This window comes from Mauremys mutica, chromosome 2, assembly GCF_020497125.1.
Source record: "Mauremys mutica isolate MM-2020 ecotype Southern chromosome 2, ASM2049712v1, whole genome shotgun sequence".
NCBI lineage: Eukaryota > Metazoa > Chordata > Testudines > Geoemydidae > Mauremys > Mauremys mutica.
The window spans coordinates 37856931-37884069 of record NC_059073.1 but is presented as its reverse complement, the minus strand read 5'-3'; the positions used below and the strand labels follow the sequence as shown (position 1 = coordinate 37884069).

The 27139-nt window shown below is 43.1% G+C and overlaps 1 protein-coding gene across 20 annotated transcripts in view; it reads left to right on the top strand.

Annotated features, from left to right (window-relative positions):
- RIMS2 (regulating synaptic membrane exocytosis 2) overlaps nucleotides 1–18672 on the top strand; it is a 799605-nt gene extending 780933 nt beyond the window's left edge. For all 20 annotated transcript variants that reach the window (XM_045004549.1, XM_045004555.1, XM_045004557.1 and 17 more), the window contains 5 exons: nucleotides 10317–10458; nucleotides 11994–12106; nucleotides 13187–13288; nucleotides 14274–14413; nucleotides 15756–18672. In XM_045004549.1, the coding sequence (XP_044860484.1) occupies nucleotides 10317–10458; nucleotides 11994–12106; nucleotides 13187–13288; nucleotides 14274–14413; nucleotides 15756–15974 (716 nt within the window). In that variant the 3' untranslated portion in view covers nucleotides 15975–18672. The remainder of the gene's footprint in view (nucleotides 1–10316; nucleotides 10459–11993; nucleotides 12107–13186; nucleotides 13289–14273; nucleotides 14414–15755) is intronic.
- Nucleotides 18673–27139: the final 8467 nt, after the last annotated feature.

The window sequence follows — 27139 nt, the reverse complement described above, 5'->3', positions numbered from 1 at the left end:
AAAAACACCCCACCCAGTCCCTTGCACTTGTTCATAAAAACACCCCACCCAGCCCCTTCCACTCTGAACTCCCAGCTTTTTGCAGTTTGGCTTTTTTCATAAAAACACCTTTACTTCCTCTTCTTAATGGTATTGTGATATTGGTGTATGATGTTAAAGAGCAGCTTGGCAAAGCTGCCTAGAAGATGCACTGAATCAGCAAAGCTCTCAGTTGCCCTGGACTTAGCCCCTCCATGGTCAGCGTCACCTGCTTTTACAGCTGTTCTGGCAGAGCTGGAGGTGATTTCAGGCAGCTTGTACGTGAGTCCTCATCCCCAAGTGGACTTAACCAACTGCAGTCAGATACCGTGGCGATGAGTGTGACATAAATGTCTAGATCTTCTTTAAAAAAATGCTGAAAAAAATGTGACTGAAACATAGCTTGCACATTCTGGGACCCAAGTCTACCAGGAAAACCAAGGTCGAAAATTAGAAAAGATCTGCTGGCAGGCTGACATTTACTAGACCTATTAGAGTCAGAGCCTAACGCAACCTGAATATTTGACTGAAGTGACTGAAAGGAGCTTTAAAACTATTCCTCTTTTGACTTCGTTGAGTGTTTCCGATATAGTCAGAATAGTAAAACCCAATGGCACCATTGCTTCAGCTGCAGTTACAAATGTGTATCTGGAACTGTTTGAAAACATCTGCAGTCCCCACTATATTGTGAAACTTGTACTATATCTAGGAGAGTGTTTGGGACTAAACCTTGGCAGCAGGGGTCTGTTTAAATAATGTTCTTTGTGCTGGCTGGGGTCGTATAGATATTCATCTGTTATATCTTACCTGCAAAAATAGGCTTTAGGACTGTGTCTAATTTGTGTAATGTCATCCAACTGTTTGGCAAGATTTCGCTCATTAAGCCCTAGCAGAGGGTGGTGAGTTATTTAAACATTCTCTACATTGCTCAAAAATGTTACACAGATCCTGCTGATAATGTGTATAATGGTCCTTTGCAACTCTAACAATAAACAAAAGTTGGGTAGAGATTGGTTTTACTATGATTATTGCATGTTTCAAATGTATACTTTTCTAATATATGTAATAGTAATAAAACTGCAATAAAAACAATTTTTAAAAAGGCAGGATTTCTCCTAAATATGTACAACATTTACAGTTTACAGAAGTGTATTCTACCCAGGATACTACAGAATTCCTGTTAACATTAATGAGCAAATGAAGAGAGTATACCACCTAAAATTATATGAATGCATTTAACAGCATAACCCAGAAATGCAGTGATCTTAGTAGTTTTAACATAGACTATCTCTGAAGATGATCAGCTTTTGACCTCTCTAACTAGCAAAATTAAAGTCTGGGAGTTGAATGGTTTGAGTGATGGGGATATATATCTACTTCTCTAATCCTTGTATAGACTATATAAAATAAGAGTTTTAGTCAACAAAATTACTTGCTCTATTTTTTTTAGGGATTTTAATAGTTTGGGGTGGGCTTGATTCACCACTGCTTTGTACTTTGTGTAGTCTGTGCATACACAGTTCAAGGTGGATGTAAAATGGTACCATTCTAATATGGCAGCATTTTATACTCACTCTGCATAGGTGTAGATGACTATGCAAAGTACAAGGCAGTTGTGAATCAGGCCCATGGTGCATGAGGTTTGAGAACATTACTCTGACTCTGGACGATAGCCAGGGAGAGTTGCTGTGAGGAGTTGTGCTGTCTGTTCATATCCTATTATCAGGAATTGTACATATGTAAAGAAAAGTAGATTAGGATAATTTAATAAGCCTACATTTGCCATCCACTTATTTTTCTGTCCTAACAGAAATAACCAACTTCTTGGGTTCCAGTGCATGGACTTGGTTTCCAGTGCTGTAACAATATCAATAAAGTTAGCCATAGCTAGGTGTGACGGAGCGATTCTGGCGGGACCCAACTGAGAGTGCCAAATCAGGACCAATTGCTCAAACAGGGCAGTCACAGCCCTAGGCTGGGGTTTTTCCACCTCTAAGGCCAACCAAACCAGCCAGACAAAAAGGACTTTGGTCTCACCCCACTGGCTAACCACAAGTCACACAAGCAATTTCCTTAGACACTCCAGTCTCCCAGCATCACCACCAGTGCACTCGTCCTGGGGATGAATGGTTATGAAAACCAACACCCCAATAAAAGAAAACGGTTCCCTCGATCCCAAAGGACCAAGCCCCAGACCCAGGTCAATATACACATCAGATCTTACCCACAAATCACGCTGTTGCCAATCCTTTAGAATCTAAAATCTAAAGGTTTATTTACAAAGGGAAAAAGGTGGAAATGAGAGGTAGAATTGGTTAAATGGAATCAATTACATACAGTAATGGCAAAGTTCTTAGTTCAGGCTTGCAGCAGTGCTGGAGTAAACTGCAGGTTCAAATTGAGTCTCTGGAACATCCCCCGCTGGGATGGGTCAACAGTCCTTCGTGCAGAGCTTCAGTTTGTAGCAAAGTCCTTCCAGAGGTCAGAAGCAGGATTGAAGACAAGATGGAGATGAAGCATCAGCCTTATATAGGCTTTTCCAGGTGTAAGAATCTCTTTGTCTTCACTGTGGAAATCTACAGCAAAATGGAGCCTGGAGTCACATGGGCCAGTCCCTGCATACTTTGCTGAGTCACAAGGCGTGTCTGCCTTCTCTCCATGGGTCCATTGTGTCCTTAATGGTCCTTAATGGGCCATCAAACAGGCTAGGCAGAGCTAACACCAGCTTGTCTGGGAGGCTTCCCCCAGAAGCACAGCACAAACTTGAAATACAGACAGCATAGAGCCAACATTCATAACTTCAACTAAAATGATACAGACATATAGACAGCATAATTATTATCAGCAACCCAGAACCTGGTCTTAGACACCTTATATGACCCCCTTTACTTAGGATTTGGTGCCACTACAGGACCTTGGTTGCAACCCATGTTCTATATGGTCCCCATTTATATCAATAACGTCACACTAGGTTAAAGTGTTTAGGAGTTAGTTAAAGACAAAAGATCAGAAGCTGTGATTATATTTAGTGTGTTTTATATATTCCCAAATCAGCAGCTGTACTGGAATTTACTTTGCAGAGTGGTGAATTGAGGTTTACTCCTTGTAGCTTTGAGCAAAAAATTCAGAAAGTGTTCCATCATAAGTATTGTGGGTCTATCCTTGTTTCATTTTGGCCAAATAAGCAACTAAAGATTTAGCACAGATTATTTTTTTTTTGGTATTAGTAGTATATATTTGTGCCTTAATGCCAAGTACTTTTTCTGTACAACTATAAAACTTTATTCTTGGTTTATTTGCTGTTCCACTTAGATTTTCTTAGATAAATGATGATCACATGAAATATGAATTGCAACTATTATGGGTTTTATATTTGTTGTATCTTACAATGAGTCACTTAACAACAATAACAGTTTAATGGTGAAAATAGTAAGGTTTGAATTATCAGAGTAACAAGAGGCAAGACAGAGGGATATATTCTCCTTATGGATGCACAGACATAACTGTCACTAATGCAAATACAAGTGAGTACAGAGAGGAAAAGAGAAAAGGAAGCTGCTCAGAAATACCCAGAAAAAATAAAGGTGTGGTGTTGTGCAGTTAAGAAGACAGACAGTCTCTTTTGAGACCATAAGACAACTCTAAATTGACTTCTGTTGAGCTCTTACCAATGATTCCTCATACAACTTTCTTTCAACCCCAATCAAGGGCTGGGGATGATGAGGGTGTTTAAAGTTATTCCAGATTAGGAACCTATAATCACATATAAAGTTTTAGGTTAGTTTTGGACTGGTAACTTCCGTGCAACAGCAACGTTCCTTCTTCCACTCAGCCATCACTCTGGCCTCTCATCTGAACTGAGGCCTGGTCTACACTAGGACTTTAAATCGAATTTAGCAGCGTTAATTCGAATTAACCGCTCAACCGTCCACACCAGGAAGCCGTTTAATTCGACCTAGAGGGCTCTTTAGTTCGAATTCGGTACTCCACCCCGACGAGGGGAGTAGCGCTAAATTCGACATGGCTATCTCGAATTAGGCTAGGTGTGGATGCAAATTGAACTTACTAGCTCCGGGAGCTATCCCACAGTGCACCACTCTGTTGACGCTCTGGACAGCAGTCCAAGCTTGGATTCTCTGACCAGCCACACAGGAAACGACCCGGGAAAATTTGAATTCCTTTTCCTGTCTGGGCACTTTGAATCTGATGTCCTGGTTGGACATCGGGGCGAGCTCAGCAGCACCTGCAACGATGCAGAGCTCTCCAGCAGAGGAGTCCATGCAATCCCAGAATAGAAAGAGGTCCCCAGCATGGACAGACCGTGAAGTCCTGGATCTGATCGCTGTGTGGGGCGATGAGTCTGTGCTGTCGGAGCTGCGCTCCAGCAAACGGAATGCAAAGACCTACGAGAAGGTCTCCAAAGCCATGGCACTCAGAGGATACAGCCGGGATACAACGCAGTGCCGCGTGAAAATCAAGGACCTGAGACAAGGCTACCAAAAAGTCAGAGCGGCAAACGGACGCTCCGGAGCACAGCCCCAGACATGCCGCTTCTACGAGGCACTGCATGCCATTCTAGGTGGGTCTGCCACCACTGCCCCACCAGTGACCGTGTACTCTGAGTATGGGATAGTGTCGAGGGGCAGTTCCTCGGCAATGTTCGCCGATGGGGAAGATGAGGAAGGGTTTGTGGAGGACGACGCAGGCGACAGCGCTTACAATACCGCTTTCCCCGACAGCCAGGATCTCTTCATCACCCTCACAGAGATCCCCTACCAACCCTCCCCGGCCGTTAACCCGGACTCAGAATCAGGGGAAGGATCAGTCGGTAAGTGCTATAAACATGGAAACATTTATTTTTTTAAAAACAGGAATAAAAAATATGTAAAAACTATATAAAAACTTTTCCTTAAAAAACTATATAAAGAGAAGGTCCACACATATAGGGATGGAACAGAAATCCTCCTGGGACACTTCCATGAAGCTCTCGGAGAGCAGCTCGAAAAGTCTCCGCAGGAGGTTCCTGGGGAGAGGTGCCTTATTTGGTGCTCCGTGGAAGCACACTCTTCCGCGCCAGGCCATCCTAATGTACAGCGGAATCATTGCCTCCACCAGCATTGCAGCGTACGGTCCTGGTCTGTGCAGGGATTCTAGCAGCATCCTCTCTCTCTCTCTCCGAGTGACCCGCCTCAGGGTAATCTTGTTCGGCGACTGCTGCATCTAATTAGGGCAATTAGTGTACTGTTACTATTGTGAATGCTTGACTTTTACTTTGCATAGCAATGACCTTCGTTTAACAGCCACGTGTTGGAGGCCGCAGAGGAAAAGCATACAGTGATCTTTCCCGGGCACAGCCACGAGGGGCTGGAACAGGGTCAGACTTTATGCTTTACAGATTGCCTTCAGCGGGAGGGCACAGCTATCCATTAACTGTTAAGCAGCCTATAGTGTAGTGCTTACCAGGCCTGGCTGCTACACGGATTCAGCTGTACCGCCCCGCTTGTCCAATCTCCTGTGCAAGACCGCAGCCAATGAAAGCGTATTCCGAAATCTCGAACTTGTCCTGAGAGCTCGTGAGACTAGGTGCCCTGTATAGTCTTGTTCACAGAAACTGACTAGACTGTGTTCAGTGTTCGCAAACATGTATCTTTTCAAGGAAATCACTTCCTTTTTCCCATCACACAGCTGCGGCTCTTTCACGAACTGCCCCGGCATCCCCCTCACAGAGGCTGGCGCAGATTAGGCGGCGAAAGAAAAAGACTAGGGACGACATGTTCTCGGAACTGATGGCTTGCTCCAGAGCCGAGGCGGCCGAGCAGAGACAGTGGAGGGAGACCTTATGTCAGCACCAGGGCTCACACAGCGAACGGGAGGACAGGTGGCGGCAGGAAGACCAGCAGGCGACTCAAACGCTGATTGGGCTAATGAGGGAGCAAACGGACACGCTCCGGCGCCTTGTAGATGTTCTGCAGGACCGCAGGCAGGAGCAGAGAGCCCCCCTGAACTGTATCTGCAACCGCCTTCCCCCGCCACAAAGTCCTGTCCCCCCCTCACCCAAAATCACAAGAAGGAGGGGCGCTAGGGGCCGTGAAAACTGTCATTCCACCCCAGCAGAGCGCTCATGTACCAAACAGCTCTCATTCTCTAAAGTATGAGAAGTGCTTCCCTTCCTGGATCACCCAGTCCCAAATCCAAGTTTCATCCCCCCACTGTGTAGTTGAGTATTAAAAGTAGTTTGTTGTTATTCACTGTTTCCGTCATGTTTTCCTTGTCAGAAGACTTTGTGTGAAGGGGGGGAGGGGTTTTTTAATTGCATAGGACAGCCTCCATTACCACGGTACAGACTTGGGGGCAGGATCAACAGCAGGACACACACAGACTGCAGTCACTAGGCACTAGGGTCATTCTGTGAGGTGTATGCTGCCCCAGGGTCCTAGTGCCTGCCATCCACAAATGGCAAGGCAGGCTGCCCTTACCATGCCCTTCCACCCTAGCCACGAGCCTCTCCGATGCCCTGAGCCCCAGCAAGAGCCCTCATCCACGGACACATACTCACCCTTCCCACACACCCCTCACCCCTTCCTACGCCCCAACCCCCAGCCCAGAGCCTGCATCCAAACTCCGTCCCAAAGACGGCACCCCTCACCCCTTCCTGCAAACCCACCCCTTCCTGCACACCCACCTGCAACCGTCCTCCCCCCAGAGACCGCTGTAGGAGCAGGAGCCTGTCATTCCTCTAGTGTAGAAGCGGTCTGGACATCAGTGCACACCGTACCCACCACAGTCCGCGTCCATGTTTCAACCCTTGAACAAGAATTCATAATTAAAGAAAACTTTATTAATAATCAGTGTTCCATTAAAGTTATTTTAAAACGTGTGTTGGAAGGGGGGAAACCTGGAGAACGGGGTATGTAACCGCAGATCGAAGTCAACAGTCACTGAAACAGGCTCAGGTTCAGCTTCTCTGTAAATCAACTGGAGAATCATAGGTTACCCTGCTCTCCGAGGGACCTATCTTTCAAAGCCTCCCAGATGCACAGCGCTTCCCGCTGGGATCTTCTATCAGCACGGCTGTCTGGCTGAGCGTAATCAGCAGCCAGGCAATTGGCCTCAACCTCCCATCCCGCCATAAAGGTCTCCCCCTTGCTCTCACAGAGATTGTGGAGCACACAGCAAGCAGCAATAACAACGGGGATATTTTTTTCACTGAGGTCCGAGCGAGTCAGTAAGCTCCGCCATCTCCCCTTGAGACGTCCGAAAGCACACTCCACCACCATTCTGCACTTGCTCAGCCAGTAGTTGAAGAGTTCCTTCTCACTGTTCCTTCTCGCCTGTATAGGGCTTCATGAGCCAGGGCATTAGCGGGTAGGCTGGGTCCCCGAGGATCACTGTAGGCATCTGCACATCCCCAACCATTATTTTGTGGTCCGGGAAGAAACTACCTGCCTGGAGGCGTTTAAACAGACCAGAGTTCCTGAACACACGCGCGTCATGAACCTTGCCCGGCCACCCGACGTAGATGTTGGTAAAACGTCCCCTATGGTCCACCAGTGCTTGCAGCACCATAGAAAAGTAGCCCTTTCGGTTAATGTACTCGCTGGCCTGGTGGGCCGGTCCCAGGATAGGGATGTGAGTGCCATCTATAGCCCCACCGCAGTTTGGGAATCCCATCATGCCGAAGCCATCTATGACGACCTGGACATTTCCCAGGGTCACTACCTTTGAGAACAGTTGCTCAACGATTGCGTGGGCTACTTGAATCACAGCAAGCCCTACGGTAGATTTGCCCATGCCAAAGTGGTTCGCTACTGACCGGTAGCTGTCTGGCGTTGCAAGTTTCCAGAGGGCTATGGCCACTCGCTTCTGCACAGTCAGGGCTGCTCGCATCCGGGTGTCCTGGCGCTTAAGGGCAGGGGACAGCAAGTCACAGAGTTCAAGGAAAGTGCCCTTACGCATCCTGAAGTTTCGCAGCCACTGTGATTCATCCCAGACCTGCAGCACTATGCGGTCCCACCAGTCCGTGCTTGTTTCCCGGGCCCAGAATCGCCGTTCCACACCATGAACTTGACCCATTGCCACCATGATCTCCACTGTGCGGCGTACCCTGCTTTGTGAGAGGTCTGCGCCACTCTGTGACTTCCTGTCCTCACCGCGCTGCCGGAGCCTCCTCGCCCGATTTCTCAGCAGCTGACTGTGGAAGAGGTGGACGATAAGGTGCGAGGAGTTGACAACGGCCATAAGTGCAGCGATGATCGCAGCGGGCTCCATGCTCGCAGTGCTGTGGCGTCCGAGCTGTAACCGACCAGAGAAGGGCGCGAACAGATTTCCCGCCGGCGCTTTCAAGGAGAGAGGGCGGGAGTGACGGTTCAATGATGACAGTTACCCAAAACCACCCTCGACACATTTTTTCCCCCAGCAGGCATTGGGGGCTCTACCCAGCATTCCACTGGGCAGCGGGGACTGCGGGAACTGTGGGATAGCTTCCCACAGTGCACCGCTTCCAAAGTCGACGCTGGCCCCGTTACTGTGGACTCAGACAGTCGAATTAGTGTATTTAGTGTGGATACACAAATTCGACTTCATAAGGTCGATTCCACAAATTCGAATTAAGTAGATTCGAAATAGTCTTGTAGTGTAGACGTACCCTGAGTCACTTGTTTCAGATAAAATGGATAGGGGAAAAGAAGAATATTTTAAAATGAGAAACCACAATAGCCACACTCAGAACAGCTGGTGCAATAGGTGCACATGTGCTGAGCCTTGAGCAGCTGTTGCTCTGATTATTCTTTTGCCTCTTCCATAATTTTGCAGTAAATCAAGTTGCGACATATGTGTTCATTCTTAATGTAAGTTTTGTTGAAGAGTCAAGGCAAATAGATTTAGAATTGTCACTCTTCCTTACATGATTAATAACAGTTAACGACAAGACCAAAAGACCATTCTGAAGGTGTATTATAGTGACCTTGTAGAATCATGCACAGTGGAAGTGTTCTATCCTGTTTGCATTAGAGAGTATAACAACACTGATTTGGGAATGATCAGTACTTGAATATAAACTGAACAAAAACTAACACTGAATGGGGAAAAAAACATTTTTTTAAAGAGTGTAATATCTCATAATGTGAAGAGTATGGGGTTTCCGGTATTGTGAACCTTTTATGTGGCCTCCACTGTAATGCAATGTACAATAGATAAATGCCTGTTTGGTCATGTAGCTGTGTAAGAATATTCTTTTGTTCCTGTCATAGTAACTGGATTTTAGATCAATTCTGGACCAATGTTGGAAGTTGGCTGTCAACTTCCATTAGTTTAATCTAAATAATAAAACCAGTAGACACTTGGAACAGTACAAGCAGATATAAATGAAGTTGTCACCCTTTGCCCTTCATTTTTCAGATCTAATACAAAGCTCTTAGTTCTTGTATTTATGTTTATTGATATTGATGGATGTAATTAGTTTTGATGTAGCAAAAACTGATTTTCCTTTATTGGATGCTAAATTCATATGAGTGGCCAAAATTTTGCAGCAAAGTTAATTGTCCTATTATTCATCATATCACTGTAGTGATTAAAAGTAAAAGCCTTGGGCAGTATACAGGCTGAAGTCAGCTATTTATCCATAGATCAGGGCCAAGCAACTGGAATTCAAGCTTCCCTACACCCTTCGCTGGAATTAGAGATACTATAGCACCTCAGACACAACTTGGAATAACCACCTCTAGTCATGAAAGAGGGAAGTTCACTCTCTATGCCGCTTCAGTACTTAGCTTTTTTGTCAAGGCTATCAACAAGTGTGGCACCTGGAGAATAGATCATAATCCCTAATGTCAAATCACTACACCCAAATTCTACTTTATTCGTTTTTTCTTCTTTGTCTGTCTGTCTCAGTATCTAAAATTAAAATAGAACATATGTAAGCACTGATGTCTACATTTAGGTATAGAGATAGAAAGGACAAAATATTTGTAAGTACACTCAATTGTGTATGTAATAAATCTAATTACCTTTGTGAGTTGAATATATTTCAAGGGTTTTTATGTTCTCGTTCTCTCAAAGCTGGCATAAAAAACAGCAACTCGTAGAACCAATATATTAAAAAAGATATACAATATCACAGTCTGCTGATTGTTGTGTCAAAGTGTCTGTTGCTCAAATATATGTGCACAATATTTTAATATATATTTGTATATTCCTACTTTGGCATCCTTCTATAATGTGTATTGTCTATATTATTGCCCTCTAAGTAAATCTATTTATTATAGTGAGATACCACTAAGTGTTTTGGTCTGTTTTTACAGAAGCTGGTGGTAAGAAGCTGCGGAGCACTGTCCAGAGAAGCACAGAGACTGGGCTGGCTGTGGAAATGAGAAACTGGATGACACGTCAGGCCAGCCGGGAATCTACAGATGGCAGCATGAACAGCTACAGTTCTGAGGGAAAGTGAGTAAGATTGACTGGTTATGATGTTCTTTTCTTGTGTTTCTCCACTACACTAGTCCTACAAAAAAACAGGAGCCGAATCCTAAAGTCCATACTCAGGGCAAAACTCCCATTTAAATCAGTTTGCTTGTGGGAGGTTTTCCGAGTAAAAATAATGTCTAAAATAGCAGAGTCCTGTGGCACCTTATAGACTAACAGATGTATTGGAGCATGAGCTTTCGTGGGTGAATACCCACTTCGTCGGATGCATGTCTAAAATGTTCTTCTATGATCTGTATATGGAGGGATCTCCTACCGCCTATGTGTCAGTTGTTAGTGTCACTTTGCAGCACCATCACTAAGACCTGCAGACAGTTCTCATTCGGTATAGGATCTGAGTGTACAGGTTGGGAGGAATACAGATGGGTGTACTAAGTGCATCATACCTCTTGTAACCTGGTGGAGAATCTGCCATTAGGAGTCTTTCTATTCTGTGAAACCTACTTCAGGCAGAGGACCTCTAGCACATCTTCCATGATCCACACATTCTATAATCTGAACCTACTTCTTTTTCCAAATACCCCTGCTTATACTGACACAACCTGTTAGAAAGTCATCAGGGTGACCCTTTGTGTGTTTTTGCATGGGCAAGAGTAAAGATTTGTCCCTATGTTTTTAACTTCCTACACTTTGCTTTTTCAAGAGGGCCCAAGTTAAATAATTCTTTAAATAAAATCTGCACAAATAGTTTACACAAATGTCTTACAAAGTATGGTTTATATGAATGTGGTATACTCTACCAAGCAATATACTCTACAGAGCTTGTTGTATCAAAGTACATAATTTTTATGTGGCTAGAGCTGTGAAAATAATTTGTAATGAATAATGAATTTGACCCATTTTTCCTCTTTTTTCTGTTCATAAATCATCCACAGAAAGATTGTGTCAAAAGTATTAGTTATTAACCAGATAATTTCTGTGGCTAATTTTTGGTCTGTAGTTGTTCATGGGCAAATTTTAGTATATGAAATTTGAGTTCTTTTGTTTAATTATATAAGCCTTATGGTGTATTTCTCTTCCCTGATTAGATAAGAAGAGTTTTCAGGTGCAAATACACATGCATGTGATTCTGAAAATTGTTTCCATGAATATTTGCATGCTCAATTAAAGTTCACTATTTCACCAAACATTTCTGACATTACTTGCATTCATTTGCTTGAGTATTTGTAGAAAGCAAACACAGTCAAAGTGAGTTCATTTAAAAATGTAAACAAATATTTGCCAAAAACTTTACTTCAGTGCGACTGCTCGCATGCTTCAGGTTAAATATGTGCTTAAGTACCTTGTGGAATCCACGCCCTTATTAATACCGCAGGAATTAACAATATCTTTGATGTAACAAAAAAGGAGTAAGATGGAGAAATGTCATAATGGAGGAAAGAACATGAGAATTAGATCATCCTAATCAACTGTGTACTGGCGCCTGAGTTGCCATTGGTTGAGGTTGTTAAAAAGAGCTTGCAAACTGGTAATTTAAACTGTTCTGTTTCCTTTAGTCTGATCTTCCCAGGTGTGCGGTTGGCCTCTGACAGCCAATTCAGTGATTTTCTAGATGGACTTGGCCCTGCCCAGCTAGTAGGACGCCAAACGCTGGCGACACCATCTATGGGTAAGAATTCATGTCTTGCAGTTTCAGCATAATCTTTGTGATCTAGTAATTAAAGAACAGTAATAGGGATCAAGAGAGCTGAGTTCTAGTTCTGGCCATGCCATGGACTTGTTGTGTGATTTTGAACAAGTCACCAAATGCCAAATTTTCAGAAGTGTCTTCCACCTATCACGACCTCATCTTCAGATGAAATTGGTTATTGTTGTCAATGCTCAACAGCTCTGAAATCAGGACCTAGGTGACTAAAGTTACTTACTGAAATATTCAGATACTCAAAACTAGAGGTGTGGTTTTGAAAATTCGGTCCTTAATCTCTCTGTACCTAAGGCTATGTCTATACTACCCGGCCGGGTCGGCAGGTAGCGTCCGACGTCTCGGAGTTCGATATATCGCGTCTCATCTAGACGTGATATATCGAATTCCGAACGTGCTCCCGTCGACTCCGGAACTCCACCACCGCGAATGGCGTCTGAACGGGTGAGTAGTTCGAACTAAGGTAGTTCGAGTTCAGCTACGCGAATTGAACTTGCGTACCTTAGTTTGACCCCCCCCAGTGTAGACCAGGCCTAAGTTTCCCATCTGTAAAATGGGGATATTATTACTTACCCACTGGTATGAGCAGCTGGAGATTGTCAAGTGAAAAGTGCTATTTAAATGCAAACATTTGTAGTTATTGTTCATATAATCTTTAAATGTACAAACATCTTTCGATGCATATTTTTTTAAACTAATAGCATGATGCAAATAGTTTGCAACAGCTTTACAAATGTATTTTAATGGCTCTTTTAGTGACTCTTAGCTCACTGAAGTGTATGTAAAGGGGAAACGAAATTTAATTTGGATTAGGGGAGAGAAACCAAGATGAGAATATTATCTGTAGTGGGTTTTGTACTATACAGGACCTCAAATAGCAGTGGGAAAAAATCTCTAAAAAGTATCTATTATAGTTAATTCCTTATTGACTTTGTTGGTGTTATGTGAAAGAAAGAAGATGTCATACATTAATTCCATAACATGTCACTAGTTTATATATGATTGGATGTTCTTGAATTGCAATGTCTCAATATTTTCCTCTCCCAGGTGATATCCAGGTAGGAATGATGGACAAAAAAGGACAGTTGGAGGTAGAAATAATACGAGCTCGTGGCCTTGTTGTAAAACCAGGTTCAAAGACACTGCCAGGTAAGAAAAGAAGAACACATTTATGTGAATAGGAATACCTTGCTAACACACTAAGTTTTGTCTGCAGAAAAATTTCTGAGGCTTCACTGTTCAAGTTGAGTGAAATCTATTAACAAATAGCCAATAGTAGTGGGTTATAGCATTGGTTGTACATTGCAAAGTAAAAATGTACTGACCTGTACATGTACATAAAAAGATTTCATTTCAGCCCCAACGTCCGGAGAAAATGTTAACAGCGAATGTTTTTGGTGGTGCTGTGCTCTGGGCTCGCAGTAAAGGACTACAGCTATTTTAATAACAGCAAATGCCTCCTTGCCTATAGGGAAGGGAAAGGAAGCATGTGTTGAAGATGTGACATAAGTAATTTAAGGGAGAGGAGGAAGTTAACAAAATGCTTGGAACAGATACATAACTTAGAAAGCAGACAGATACTTGATGTTTATTTTCTTCTCTTTTTACAATATATTGTCCTACTATGTTAGTATACAGTGTTGAATGAAGGGGACAATCCAGTGACATGTTTAGCAAGTTCTTCTGTCAAAATAGAAATCAGTTTAGAATCTTTCTCTCCACAGCTTTTTGTCTTGCAGATTATTTGAAAGCATAAACTACTTGAGGCTTGACCCAAAGCCCATTGAAATCTGTGTCCTTTATTTACTTAATGGGCTTTGGATCAGTTTTGTGGCACATACTGTTCATTGAAGAAATGTTTGATTTTTTTCAGTTAAAAAACTGAATTGATTCATAAAGTAGACAGTACCAAAAGAGAGATAAATATAGAGAAGGTTTGTAATCTGATAGACATGAATATGTTACATAAGGATAAAGGTTCATAGTTACTGAATACTATATTTGAGCACTTGTTTAATTAAGGTATTTATCTACTAAATGACAGGACTCAGCAAAAGGCGATAGAACATTGCAACTAGCTTGCAAAATCTGGATTAGCCTTTCACTTACTCTTCTTCATTTCTTCCCCTCTAAGCACCATATGTAAAGGTGTATCTATTAGAAAATGGAGCCTGCATAGCCAAAAAGAAAACAAAGGTAGCAAGAAAAACGCTTGAACCTCTTTATCAGCAACTTTTGTCATTTGAAGACAGCCCCCAAGGAAAAGTTTTACAGGTAATTTACATCAATATTCTTGTCTATCTGAAAATGTGTCACTTGTACAATTCTCACTGAATGAGCCCAAGACTTCCTTCCACGCCTCGTTCTATGAGTCCTGTTATCTCAAAGCCTTGCTGAGCAGATGGCTACCATAGGAATGACTTTTGCTCTATTGATGATTAGCCAGTAAGAGGTGCTGCATGAACACTGATCAGGACACACAGGCAAATGAGAACAGGCACAGGGATGGATTTAATTGTAAGGCCACAATTTTATTAACCTTTAATACCAAAGTGGGGTGTTATCTGCCCCATATCCCTGTACTAGGCCTTTAACTGGGTCCAGTGTGGGGTTTACAGGGCTCCTATCAGATATTCCTTAACACAGGGTAGACTTTCCACTGCTTAGCCCTATGGTTCAGCTCACTTTGCTGAATCATCTCACCCTCCCCTCTTGTAAAGGGGACAGAAGGTACCAAAAAGGGACCTCGGTCTGCAAAGTCTTCAGGTCTCCCCTTTTCCCATAGGTCTGAGATTCACCAACGAAATCCCAGTTCTCTGATTTCTAGTCATTGGCCCTTTTGGCCTTTTATCTGCACTGTACAGTGGTTGCAAGTTGTGATGAGCTAAACAGTCATACAAATTTCTAACTCCTGTTCCTGTGTAACCTGACTGTGTCTCCATAATGCTACAAGGAAAGCGAAAAAAACCTAATAAGCCTCAGCCAGTTGGACACAGACAGGGAAAAAAATCCTTCCTGACCTCTAAAACAGTTCCATGGCATCCTAGAAACACAGTTCCTATATTATATAACTACTGGGAGGGCAGGTGGGCTCAGCTAAAATGGAGCAAGAGGCTCAAGAAACCCTGGACCCTTGTTGAAATTAATGATTGTGGGGAGCAAGGAACCAGTCTATTCCCATCTCCCTCTGGCTGGGCAGTAGGTGGTGGAGTGCTCAGGGAGAGAGGGGATCTAGCTCTCGGTATATTCCCCCTTCCATTCCAAAGCTGTCCAGCACTTTGTGGATTCAGCCACCCATTAAACTGTGTGGGTGGCATTAGTACAAGCATATTTTGGATGAATTTGGATGATAAATGGGTTCATTTCACACTGGGTCTCAATCTTTTAGTTCTTATTTAACATGATTAAATAGGTTTACAGCCCAGAGGACTTCTATGGCTGCACCACTATAGCAGAACCAGGGCTAGACCATGCCAAAAGTCCAACAGACCATCTTTCTTTAGGGTTGTTGTTTGTGAATAGGTAACTGGTTACATCTGAAGAATTGGTTGCATCAGATCACAGCTTTCATATTTGTTGCTGAAACGTCTCTATCTTTTGTTTCCTTTACCAACAGATAATTGTTTGGGGTGACTATGGACGTATGGATCACAAATCTTTTATGGGAGTGGCACAGATACTTTTAGATGAACTGGACTTGTCAAATATGGTGATTGGATGGTTCAAACTTTTCCCCCCTTCCTCCTTAGTAGATCCAACTTTGGCTCCTCTGACTAGAAGAGCTTCCCAGTCATCTCTTGAAAGTTCAACAGGACCTTCTTATGCTCGCTCATAGCAGCTGTGAAACTGTTGTCATAGCAACCAGCGTTACAAAAAAAAATTACAGGTCGCAAACCCTGGTAACACTGCATGCTTAATGTTGTGTCTTCTGAGCCTGTTTCTAGGGCTACCAAGCGATCCTGTGTTCTCAGAGGAAGTTGCACACATTGTGCACTAAGGAAGGCCCTCAGGTGAAAGAGTGGAGCTGTAAAGAACTAACAGGTTTGGAGATCAGTGACACTTAAATTTTGGTCCAATCTGAAGCCATGGATTAAACTAAAAGAATCAATGTGTTTCATGCAACAAAAGTCCTTTTCAATGGCATATCTATTTTGTTGCTCCCTTTTAATTGCTCCTACCCCAAGCCTGGTTATGCCACAGAAATGGAGCTACACCCCTCCCCTATGAAGCCATGTTACAAGTCAGTGGAATAGTAGACATCAGAAGAACAACAGAAGAATGTAAGACCATCGAAAAAGAAAAGTCAGCTGTCATATGGAACAAAGACCAGAGAAAACTCTTCGTACTAGAATGCTTTAAAAGTTATAGTGGCAGGCTTCATAACTCCAGCTATCGCTACAGTGAAACCCCAGATATGATGGAGTCTCTGAAAAATAAAATTCTTTGGATATACTGTACTGTATGAAATTAAAGAAACTTTTTTGCATGGACACAGATTTAGCTGAACACTTAAATTATTTTCTTGGGGCTGCAACTTGCAAAAAAAGAATAAATCAGCCATTTTCAACAATTTATATTATTTTTAAAAGTAAATTTCACTAGTGCATGGTTTTAAAGGGGAGAGAATGCAACAGGGTGATACAAAGACACCATGTTTATCATTCTTTAAACCAATCATGATCTGTGTTTTTGCAGACATATATTAAAAATAAAAGATAATTTCTAGCTAATATTTAAAATTCTGTTTATGTGACAAGAAATAAGTGTAATATATTAAATTTATTTAAATGTAAAAGGTACAAGCCTTGTAAAGTTCAACATTATGTGCAAATTGTACACTTCTTCCTCCTTTCTCTCTCTTCTGAATCTTCCTTTGGCTCTTTTTCTCCCTCTTATTTTCCAGGATGATCCATTATAGCCTAAAACTGCTACCTTTTGACTTATTACTTTCTTATGCCCCATATTTGGTTCAGAGTTGCAGATTGTTTTGCATTTCTGAATTCTTGGTCAAAAATATTGTTTAAGAGCTTACTTTTTTCAAGCATGTTGAAAAGGATTTTGCAACATGGCTTGGGATTCATTAAAGTAATTCAGCATGTATTTGATAAAGAAGATATTTGAACTTTTTGCAATTAATTGTACAGTGCATGGTAACTTATTTTCATTTTTTTCTCACCTGCAAATTGAATTCTACAGCAAAAATACTGGAATCATGTGGCCATTGTAATATGTCTTCAATAAATTTGTTTTCAGCACCAGCATCATTCATTCAAGGGTTGAATTATAATTTCTTGAAGGTTTTGGAGAGAGAAAAAAAATGAACCAAATGTTTGATTTTTAGGAACTAAATTTCAGCAGTTTCATTTGCACTGAGACAAACAAATTGCTACATATTTGGAGTCATGATAACCAACAAAGATTATTAATTCTTCATAACTCTTCTGCTGTAAAGTTCAGTTTTTCATGGTCTATATTTGTGATGGTAACAATGTAATTAGTGAACATCGGTCTGCCATAAAAATGTCAGACTTTGATTTGTAGTTGCCTTAAAGAAAGTAGATGTACCATCGAACAGTTATTTGACACCATCATCACAAGCCTAAATGCAAAGTCAACAGATTATAAAATATCTGTCTCCATGTAGTAGGCATTTATTACCATTGGGTGGGGCTGCAAGTCTAGATTGCGCATTCACTTCTCATATTTAAAGGGAAGGTAACTGGCTAACATTTAATGATAAACTTTCTCTTTTTTTCTTGGTCTTTATATGCCTTTAATACATAATTATTATTTAATGGTGAAAACTTGCAATAATTTTAGAAATACACATTGCATTTAACTTTAAATTAAGGCCATGCACACAGAATTATTCTGATTTTGTTTGAAAATCTATTAATGGTGCCCATCAGAAAACTGTCCATGTTTCATAAAAGTAACAACAGTATCACTTTATATGCCTTTTCCTTTATGTGGTGCAATATGATACACATCAAGACTGTGTCTTGTCATTCTGAGATTATATGATGGATGAATGTTAAGTTAATGAACAGACCGGTAAAACTATGTTTATTGAAATAATTTAGACACCTGTGTACCAGCAACAAATAAATGCTAAAGACATACAGTCTACGATATCCCCCAGAATTAAAAAAAGTACAAAACTGTTTTCCTAATACTATCAGATGCAGTCACACATTCTTTTATGCATATGCCTCTATAAATTATTTCTAATTTTGAAAAGGAGGATATGACCATATGGAAGGATTGTACATACTTGCATTATGCAGTATTTATTTTAAAATTTAATGTAATTTTTTTAATTGTCACACATCTGCAACTCTACTTATGATTTAGTCATGTAAATAGCACTATTCCAGTGATCACTGCTGTCTTGTACATAGTACGTTTTAAAAGTTAAAGGGAATTACAGTTGGGGAAAAAAGGGCAGATTAGGCCTGTAATGAACACCAACTAATGTAAATCAAATTCATTCTGGTGATGGTATTTAACACTTTAAATAAAACATTTTCTTTACAGAATTGGTACGTGATGCTTTGTTTCTTTCCTAAGTGGAATGACTTGCACCATTCTTTAAAAGAAGTTGTGATCTTCATAGAGCATCACACAGGAAAACAAAAGAATAATGTAGCTTTCATTTTCAGAACAACAATGATGTAAATGAAATACTATTCTCAATACTGCAGCAATACGGCAGTGCTCTCATTGCCAGAAATAGAGGTTTTCTTCAGTTATTGTACTGTAATATTATTACACTGTCAAAAATTAAACTTCTAAGGACAACATTCTGCTCCACCCCTAAATGCAGGAGAAAACCAGCCCAGTTTTGCAGCATGGGATGAGGCAGCACAGGTCAACCTGGCACAAGCCCCCACCCACCCTCTGTGCCACATTGCAGGCTCTGAGGGCACGGCTACACTTGCAGATGTAGAGCACTGTGAGTTAAACCAGCCCTCGGAGAGCACAACAGGGAAAGCGCTGCCGAGTGTCCACACTGTCAGATTCAAGCGCACTGGTGTGGCCACATTAGCAGCTCTTGCAACGCCACAGAGAGCAGTGCATTGTGGTAGCTATCTCAGCATGCATGTGGCTGCAATGTGCTTTTCAAATGGGGGAGGAGGGTGGAGTGTGACAGGGACTGTGTTGTGTGTATGTGGGGGGAGAGAGAGTGGGTTTTTTGGGGGGGCTGAGAGCAAGGGTGGCTCCAGGCACCAGTGCAGCAAGCACGTGCCTGGGGCAGCAAGCCACGCGGCGGGGGCGGCGGGCCAGTTGCCATGAAGGCGGCAGTTAGGCTGCCTTTGGCGGCATGCCTGCGGGAGGTCTGCCAGTCCCGCGGTTTTGGCAGCCATTTGGCGGCAAGTACACTGAAGGCACGGGACCTGCAGACCTCCCGCAGGCATGCTGCTGAATGTGCGTTACCAGCAGACCTTTGCAGGCATGCCACCTGACTGACGTGCTTGGGGTGGCAAAATACATAGAGCCGCCCCTGGCTGAGAGCATGTCAGCATGCTGTCTTGTAAATTTAGACAGCAGCAGCCCCCTCTCCCCCTCCTCCCCCGCCTCGCTGTCATACACACTCACAGCAGCAACATTCTGCACTAATGGTTACTTTGTCCCAGAGCAGATAAGCATGCCGGCTGTCAGAAACGGAACTTTGAAAGGGGATAGCCGCATTCCTACAGCCGAGTTCAAAGCAATGACAAGAGTGACCACTTCACTTAAGGGAATTATGGGACATTTCTGGAGGCCGATCAAAGTGCAGTAATGCAACACCTCGTTCACACTGACGCTGGGGCGCAGCAAACGTTATGTTTCTCATGGAGGTGTTACCAGGAGCGCTCCAGCTGCAGAGTCCAGGCACTCTAAATGCCTTGCCAGTGTGGACGGGTCATAAGTTAGGGTGCCTGGGGCTGCTTTAATGCACTCTAACTTGCAAGTGTAGCCCAACCCTGAGTGGCAGTGTGCAGCAGTTTGAGAACTGGGAGGAGAGTGCTGCCAGTGCTTCCTTAGCTATGCAGAGCTATTGGCCAAACTCCTCTGAAAAGGGGAAGCATAGAGCTGAACTGGACAGTACTGCAGCCCTGAGCCTGCAGTACTAACACTGGAGCAGCGCTGAGTGTGGTCTGGCTCGGGGAGGGGAAGTCTCTTCCTGGATCCCTTTACAGAACCACAGTACAAAGGCTGTTTGTTCAGGCTTTGGCCAAAATTCAAGTGTTTTGCTCTAACAAGTTCTGTAGTGTATCTGCTACTTTTCACTAATGAATGACTAAAGGGAGTCATTTTAGATTCAATATAGCAGTAAAGCATCCATCCAGCTTTCAGATCATGAATGCCTAGCAAAGACTGTTTAGTAGGAACTGAATGATGTTGCACTTTACTGGGCACTACACTATGTAGGTATAAATACCAATGAAATCTTTATGAATTTACACATTAGTTTCCAGGCTACATCTCTTGACGCGTGAGCACTACATTCAGAATATATGTTGTTATGCCGGAGGGTGGGTGTTGGAACCTGCCAGCAAGTGTATGTGATTTATGGGCAATCATAGACCTTGCTGAAGCTGACGCATGTGCTTGCTGCCCTTCATTCTGGCTAAATGAAAAAAGCAATTAAGCGCCTTTATGAAGTAAGATGGCTGAAATAATAGAAGCCGAAATCAGAGGCTACATGGAAGGCCTGAACAAGGACTAACTTGTGCATAAGAGGGGTTTCCCTGTGAACTGATTACAATGCAGGGGGTTAAGGCATTCCTTGGCTCGCAGCTGTGTGTGCCTGTATCAGAAGCAGAATGCTAGGAGAAAGCAAGAGAAACACTGGTGAACGTGGCCCGGAGAGGAAGCCAGGAGAGAGCTGCTTTTGGGCAGAGTGCTGGTGGGAAAGTCAGGCTTGGATTTGTGAGCAAATAAACTGCCTCCTGTTGTTTGTGCCTGCGTTTTCAGGGAAACAGGAACTTATATGCTCCAATACGTCTGTTAGTCTATAAGGTGCCACAGGATTCTTTGCTGCTTTTAGGAACTTATATGCATTCTTTTTAAATAAGCAGGACTGCACCATGGAACCACCTGACTGGCTTCAATTTCTCCACCTAACAGAAACAATGGCAAGGCCCTGAATATTGCCTAACCACTCAGACCAAAAGAGGCAACAACATGGAGCCACTTGTCTATATGCTACATGGTCACAGGATTTGATTTTTTTTGGGGGGTGTCGATTGGCTTGCTCTTTTCCTCAGTGGCCTTTCCCCTTCCCCTGCTCCATTTTACCATTAATTTCAAACAAAACCAAACCATATATCACCATCCTAATCCTAATAATCTAGCTAATGGGGTTGGCATGTGACGCTCTCTTACCAATACTGGGCCACTTGCCATGTGCTCTGCATAGTTAAGTTGTGTGCAAGGCACTTTGCAGATGGACTGTGCAGTGTAAATGCTATGCCACATTAGTTATTCTATTACAAGTATGTGTACTACAGGTTTTCAAAGAATTTAAAAATTAAATCAGCGAAGCACGCTTTAAATGCATTCTTATAACAATCAGGACACTTAAGTAGTATGAACATGCTAAAGAATAGTCCATCCCCCTCTGGACCAATGGAGCCCTACCATCGCCACCAAAGCAGTCACAGAGTTGTTCGTAATTGTATACTTTAAAATTAAGTTAAAATTCATGTTATAGAAGATAAATCATGTAACAGTGAATGAGAATGAAGTTTAAATTGGCATAAAAGTAAGGAAAGCTTTAGATTTCCTAGTTTCCTTGGGAATTTCTGCAAATTCAGATAACCAAATAACTAGATACCAAGCACACACAAAAATCTCAGTGCGCTCATCCAATTGTGACCATCTTCCATGGCCTTTCCTTAGTGAGGGTTTATAAACAGGACTTCTTTAGGGGGAGATGGCTAAGGAAGGAAGAAGGTGCATATATTTTGCCATGCAAGAGATATTCCACATTTAGTAACTATTAATAGAGTAGCAAAGAGTCCTGTGGCACCTTATAGACTAACAGACATATTGGAGCATGAGCTTTCGTGCGTGAATACCCACTTCGTCGGCTGCATGTAGACGAAGTGGGTATTCACCCATGAAAGCTCATGCTCCAATACGTCTGTTAGTCTATAAGGTGCCACAGGACTCTTTGCTGCTTTTACAGATCCAGACTAACATGGCTACCCCTCTGATACTATTAATAGAGTGAAGGAGCCATGATCCTGCCAGCAATTGCCTACATAGTTTAAACATCCTTCAGCTGAAGAAGTCCTATCTGAACTGCCTGCATCATTATTAACTTTGGCCTCAACCAACTAGTAACCAATTGACTGAGGGGATAAGGACCGGTGGCAATGCTACCATTGGGAATTACTGAACCACTGCCCCTCTCCCTGAGTCCAGCCACACACAGAAAGGGAAAGTAAAGCATGATAAAGTAAATGTACCTTCATTCAGTTCCATTAATTTACTTATGTAGAGTTTGCTGATGAAAGCTCTGTGCAAGTCAGTTGTGTCCTTATGTGTATTTGGCATTTTACAAAGACACCATTGGACTTTAGGGAGGGCACCTGCAGTGCTGTAAAAAGCCCTGTAACTCTAACAGAGGACTAAGGAGGCACAGTCAGAAGTGCCTGTCCTTAATAACAGCATCTGCAACTATTGGTGATGTGCTGAGGATGAAATGGGTAGATGAAGGAGTCAGTGATACTAGGTTCACCGTTACCCATTAGGATGACTCTCCAAGGAGGGTTAAACTTAGGGATGGTAGACGCAGATTCATCTAAATGGCTTTTGGCAAATGCACAGGCACTTGCATGGATTGGAAGAAATGATTCATTCAAATGCTTCTTCTTCAACGCTTAGCCAGCTAGTCGGCTGTAGTGATCGTTCACTATTTGTTGCATTCCTGAGCAACTGCAAAGGCTTGCCGGCCTGAGAGTCCAACATTGGAACAGACTTGATGAACCCATGTAATGGGGGGGGGTGCCTCTGGGTCGCCTCCACCCCTCAGTTGGTGGAATTTTATCCTGGATGTTACAAGCCACCCGGAGAATGGCATTTGCTGGAACGTCTTGTGGCATCCTTGCAACATGTCTGAAACGTGTAAGGCACCGCCTGTGGACAATGGCCCCAGTAGTCTGCAAACCCGAATGACCATGAACATCTGCATTACAGATGAAGTCATTCCACTTTATGCCCAATATCTGACATTGTCATTTTGTGTGGAAAGTCTTCCAGTTTTGTCCAGTCTGCGTGGCATAGTGTCTATGTTTTGCAGCCGTACAAAAGTATGGGAAGGACACAGCTTGAATAAATCCTGAACTTGGTTGTCATACTACAATGATGTTGATTCCATATCCGTTGTAAATGGCCCATGGCAGATGCTGCGATGCCAATCTGATGGAGATCCTCTGAGTGATAATTGGAGGAGCTGCTAAGTATAGAACTGAGATAGCAAAAGCTGTAAACCGATTTGGCAGTTTCATTGTTAAAAGAAATTGGAGTCGCAGGTGGGCATGGGACTAGATTTTCCATTTTTGTCTTTGACCATAAAACATGGAGACCAATCTTAGCTGACTCCTTCTCCATATGCTGGAGTGTCTCCATATGCTGTCGGGGCTCTGTAATAAAAGATCATCATCAGCGTAGTCAAGGGCTGTGAATGAGCGATCACCAGTCTCAATGCCGATAGACCTGATGGAATGCTGCATTATGAAATCCATTGCCCAGTAAAAGAGTTCAGGGGCTAAAACACAACTCTGTCTAATACCAGATTTAAAAGGCACTGACATCCGGTACCCCAGATGAACATGGGCAGTATCACCTTAGTACAAATAAATAAGTATAAATAATAAAAATATAATTGCTGTCTGCCTGCGATTTTTGTTGGGCAATTATCACAATTATGGCATCGAGGCTATTAACGCTGTACTAATTCGCCTTTTAATTAACATAAAGCTGTTCTGTGGTTACATTTCAGTCTTAAAACATGTAGAATATAGTGAAGTTAATTCAAAACAGCCTAATTCTTACCTTAGAACAGCTGTTAGCTGAGTTTCTTTCTGGGAGGGAGTCTGGGTGCAGGAGGGGTCCCCTCGGCCCCAGCCTGCAGCCCCCTCCTGCATCCCAAACCCATAATCCCTGGCCCCACCCCTGAGCCCACACCCCCAGCTGGAGCCTTTAACTGCCCCCCCAACCCTCTGCCCCAGCCTGGAACCCTGTCCCGCTCCCTGAACCCTTCATTTATGGCCACACCCAGAGCCCACACCCCCAGCCCAGGGCTCACACCCCTCCCACACCCCACACCCCTATCCCAGCCCAGAGCCCTCTCCCACACCCCAAACTTCCCTGAGCCCACACCCCCAGCCAGAGCCCTCCCACCCCTCCCACACTCCCAGCCTGGTGAAAGTGAGTGAGGGTGTGGGAGAGCGAGGGACGGGGGAAGGGAGCTAATAGGGGGTGGGCCTCAGAGAAGGGGCACAGCAGGGGCAGGGCTTCAAGGCAGAAGGCGGGCGGGTTTTGTGCAATTAGAAAGTTGGCAACCCTAGGTGCAATGGACAAACACTTGGTCAGCAAGATGGAGAGGAGGAAAGGCCTTGGGAAGAAAGGCAGCTGTAAATCTTAGTGGGCTTAAGACTGGAACATGGGTGAACTGTCTCAAATTGGTTTGCAGCTGAAGGCAGTGACTGGCAACGACATCACTTGTTTGTTAAACATGAATTATGAATTTGAAGGTGTTGTCAGCCCTACCTGGTGCACACTGCAATCAGGCTGTTTACCGTAAGTATACTCATCACATGCTTATGAATACTTTGTTAGTGTATTGGGTGCAGTAGCTGCTTATTTTTAGGCTGTTTAGAACAATTTTATAAATTAGTCATTTGGCCTTTGGGTTTAATAAAAAAAATTATGTTTAAATTGGTGTCTGGTGGTTTCCCATATTAATAATTGCCAATATTAATAACAATGCCAACAAGCATCTATCAAAATGGACCATTTATTTGAATGTCTAACTTTGGCCACCCAGCTTTGATGATTAAAAGAACTAGTAAGCCTGGGTCCCATGACTCTTGGGCCTGTAATGTGCATGGTTGACCAACTATTTTGAACCTTTTTTAAAAAAATGTGCTGTCCGTGTTTAACCCTCACATTCCATCCCCCAGCAGTGGGGTGATAGTTACTATTCGGGTTGTTCGCTCACACGGTAGCATAATTAAGGACTGAGGTGTTTTTATGCTATTTAAAAAAAAAAACACCGTCGAGGCAGCAATGTCCCTCACATTATTTTGTTCAGTGGTGAGCCCCAGGCTGGCGGAAGTAGTGAGCTGCCTGCCACAAGATCCTGCAATATCTACCGTGTGTCTGATTAACAAAACTTCATACTGACACTGGTGTGTCAGTGCAGTTGACTGTGACTCTTCTGTAGTTTATACATTGACCATCCCACCCCACCATCCCATCCTCTCCCCTCTCCTCCCCATCCCCATCCCAAAGAGCTCCTGTGACATTCTCAGGGTAGTCAGGTCTGTGAATCATATTATTATCCCCCCCACCTCCAACACAAGGGAGTCTTGCTTGAGCTTAACTGATATCAGCTCCCTGCCACCTGGAGCCTGTTAGCCTCCCAAAAGCTTAAACATAAAACAAAATCATAACACACTTTCTAGCTCCTAAACTTAATCAACAGGCTAATCTCCTGTCTAAAAAAGAACAGGAGTACTTGTGGCACCTTAGAGACTAACAAATTTATTTGAGCATAAGCTTTCGTGGGCTACAGCCCACTTCATCAGATGCATGCAGTGGAAAATACAGTAGGAAGATATATATATATATATATACACAGAGAACATGAAACAATGGGTGTTACCATACACACTCTAACGAGAGTGATCAGTTAAGGTGAGCTATTACCAGCAGGAAAGAAAAAAAAATTTTGTAGTGGTAATCAAAATGGTCCATTTGCAGCAGTTGACAAGAAGTTGTGAGAAACAGTGTGTGTGGGCGGGGAAGGGGGGAAATAAACATGGGGAAATAGTTTTACTTTGTGTAATGACCCATCCATTCCCAGTCTTTATTTAAGCCTAATTTAATGGTGTCCAGTTTGCAAATTAATTCCAATTCAGCAGTCTCTCGTTGGAGTCTGTTTTTGACTTTTTTTGTTGTAATATTGCGACTTTTAGGTCTGTAATCGAGTGACCAGGGAGATTGAAGTGTTCCCCAACTGGTTTTTAAATGTTATAATTCTTGACGTCTGATTTGTGTCCATTTACTCTTTTACGTAGAGACTGTCTGGGCTGGCCAATGTACATGGCAGAGGGGCATTGCTGGCACATGATGGCATATATCACATTGGTAGATGTGCAGGTGAACGAGCCTCTGATAGTGTGGCTGATGTGATTAGGTCCTATGATGGTGTCCCCTGAATAGATATGTGGACAGAGTTGGCAACGGGCTTTGTTGAATGGATAAGTTCCTGGGTTAGTGTTTTTGTTGTGTGGTCTGTGGTTGCTGGTGAGAATTTGCTTCAGGTTGGGGGGCTGTCTGTAAGCAAGGACTGGCCTGTCTCCCAAGATCTGTGAGAGTGATGGATTGTCCTTCAGGATAGGTTGTAGATCCTTGATGATGTGCTGGAGAGGTTTTAGTTGGGGGCTGAAGGTGACGGCTAGTGGCATTCTGTTACTTTCTTTGTTGGGTCTGTCCTGTAGTAGGTGACGTCTGGGTATTCTTATGGTTCTGTCAATCTGTTTCTTCACTTCAGCAGGTAGGTATTGTAGTTGTAAGAACGCTTGATATGGATCTTGTAGGTGTTTGTCTCTGTCTGAGGGGTTGGAGCAAATGTGATTGTATCGTAGAGCTTGGCTGTAGACAATGGATCGTGTGGTGTGGTCTGGATGAAAGCTGGAGGCATGTAGGTAAGTATAGCTGTCAGTAGGTTTCTGGTATAGGGTGGTGTTTACGTAATCATCACTTATTAGCACTGTAGTG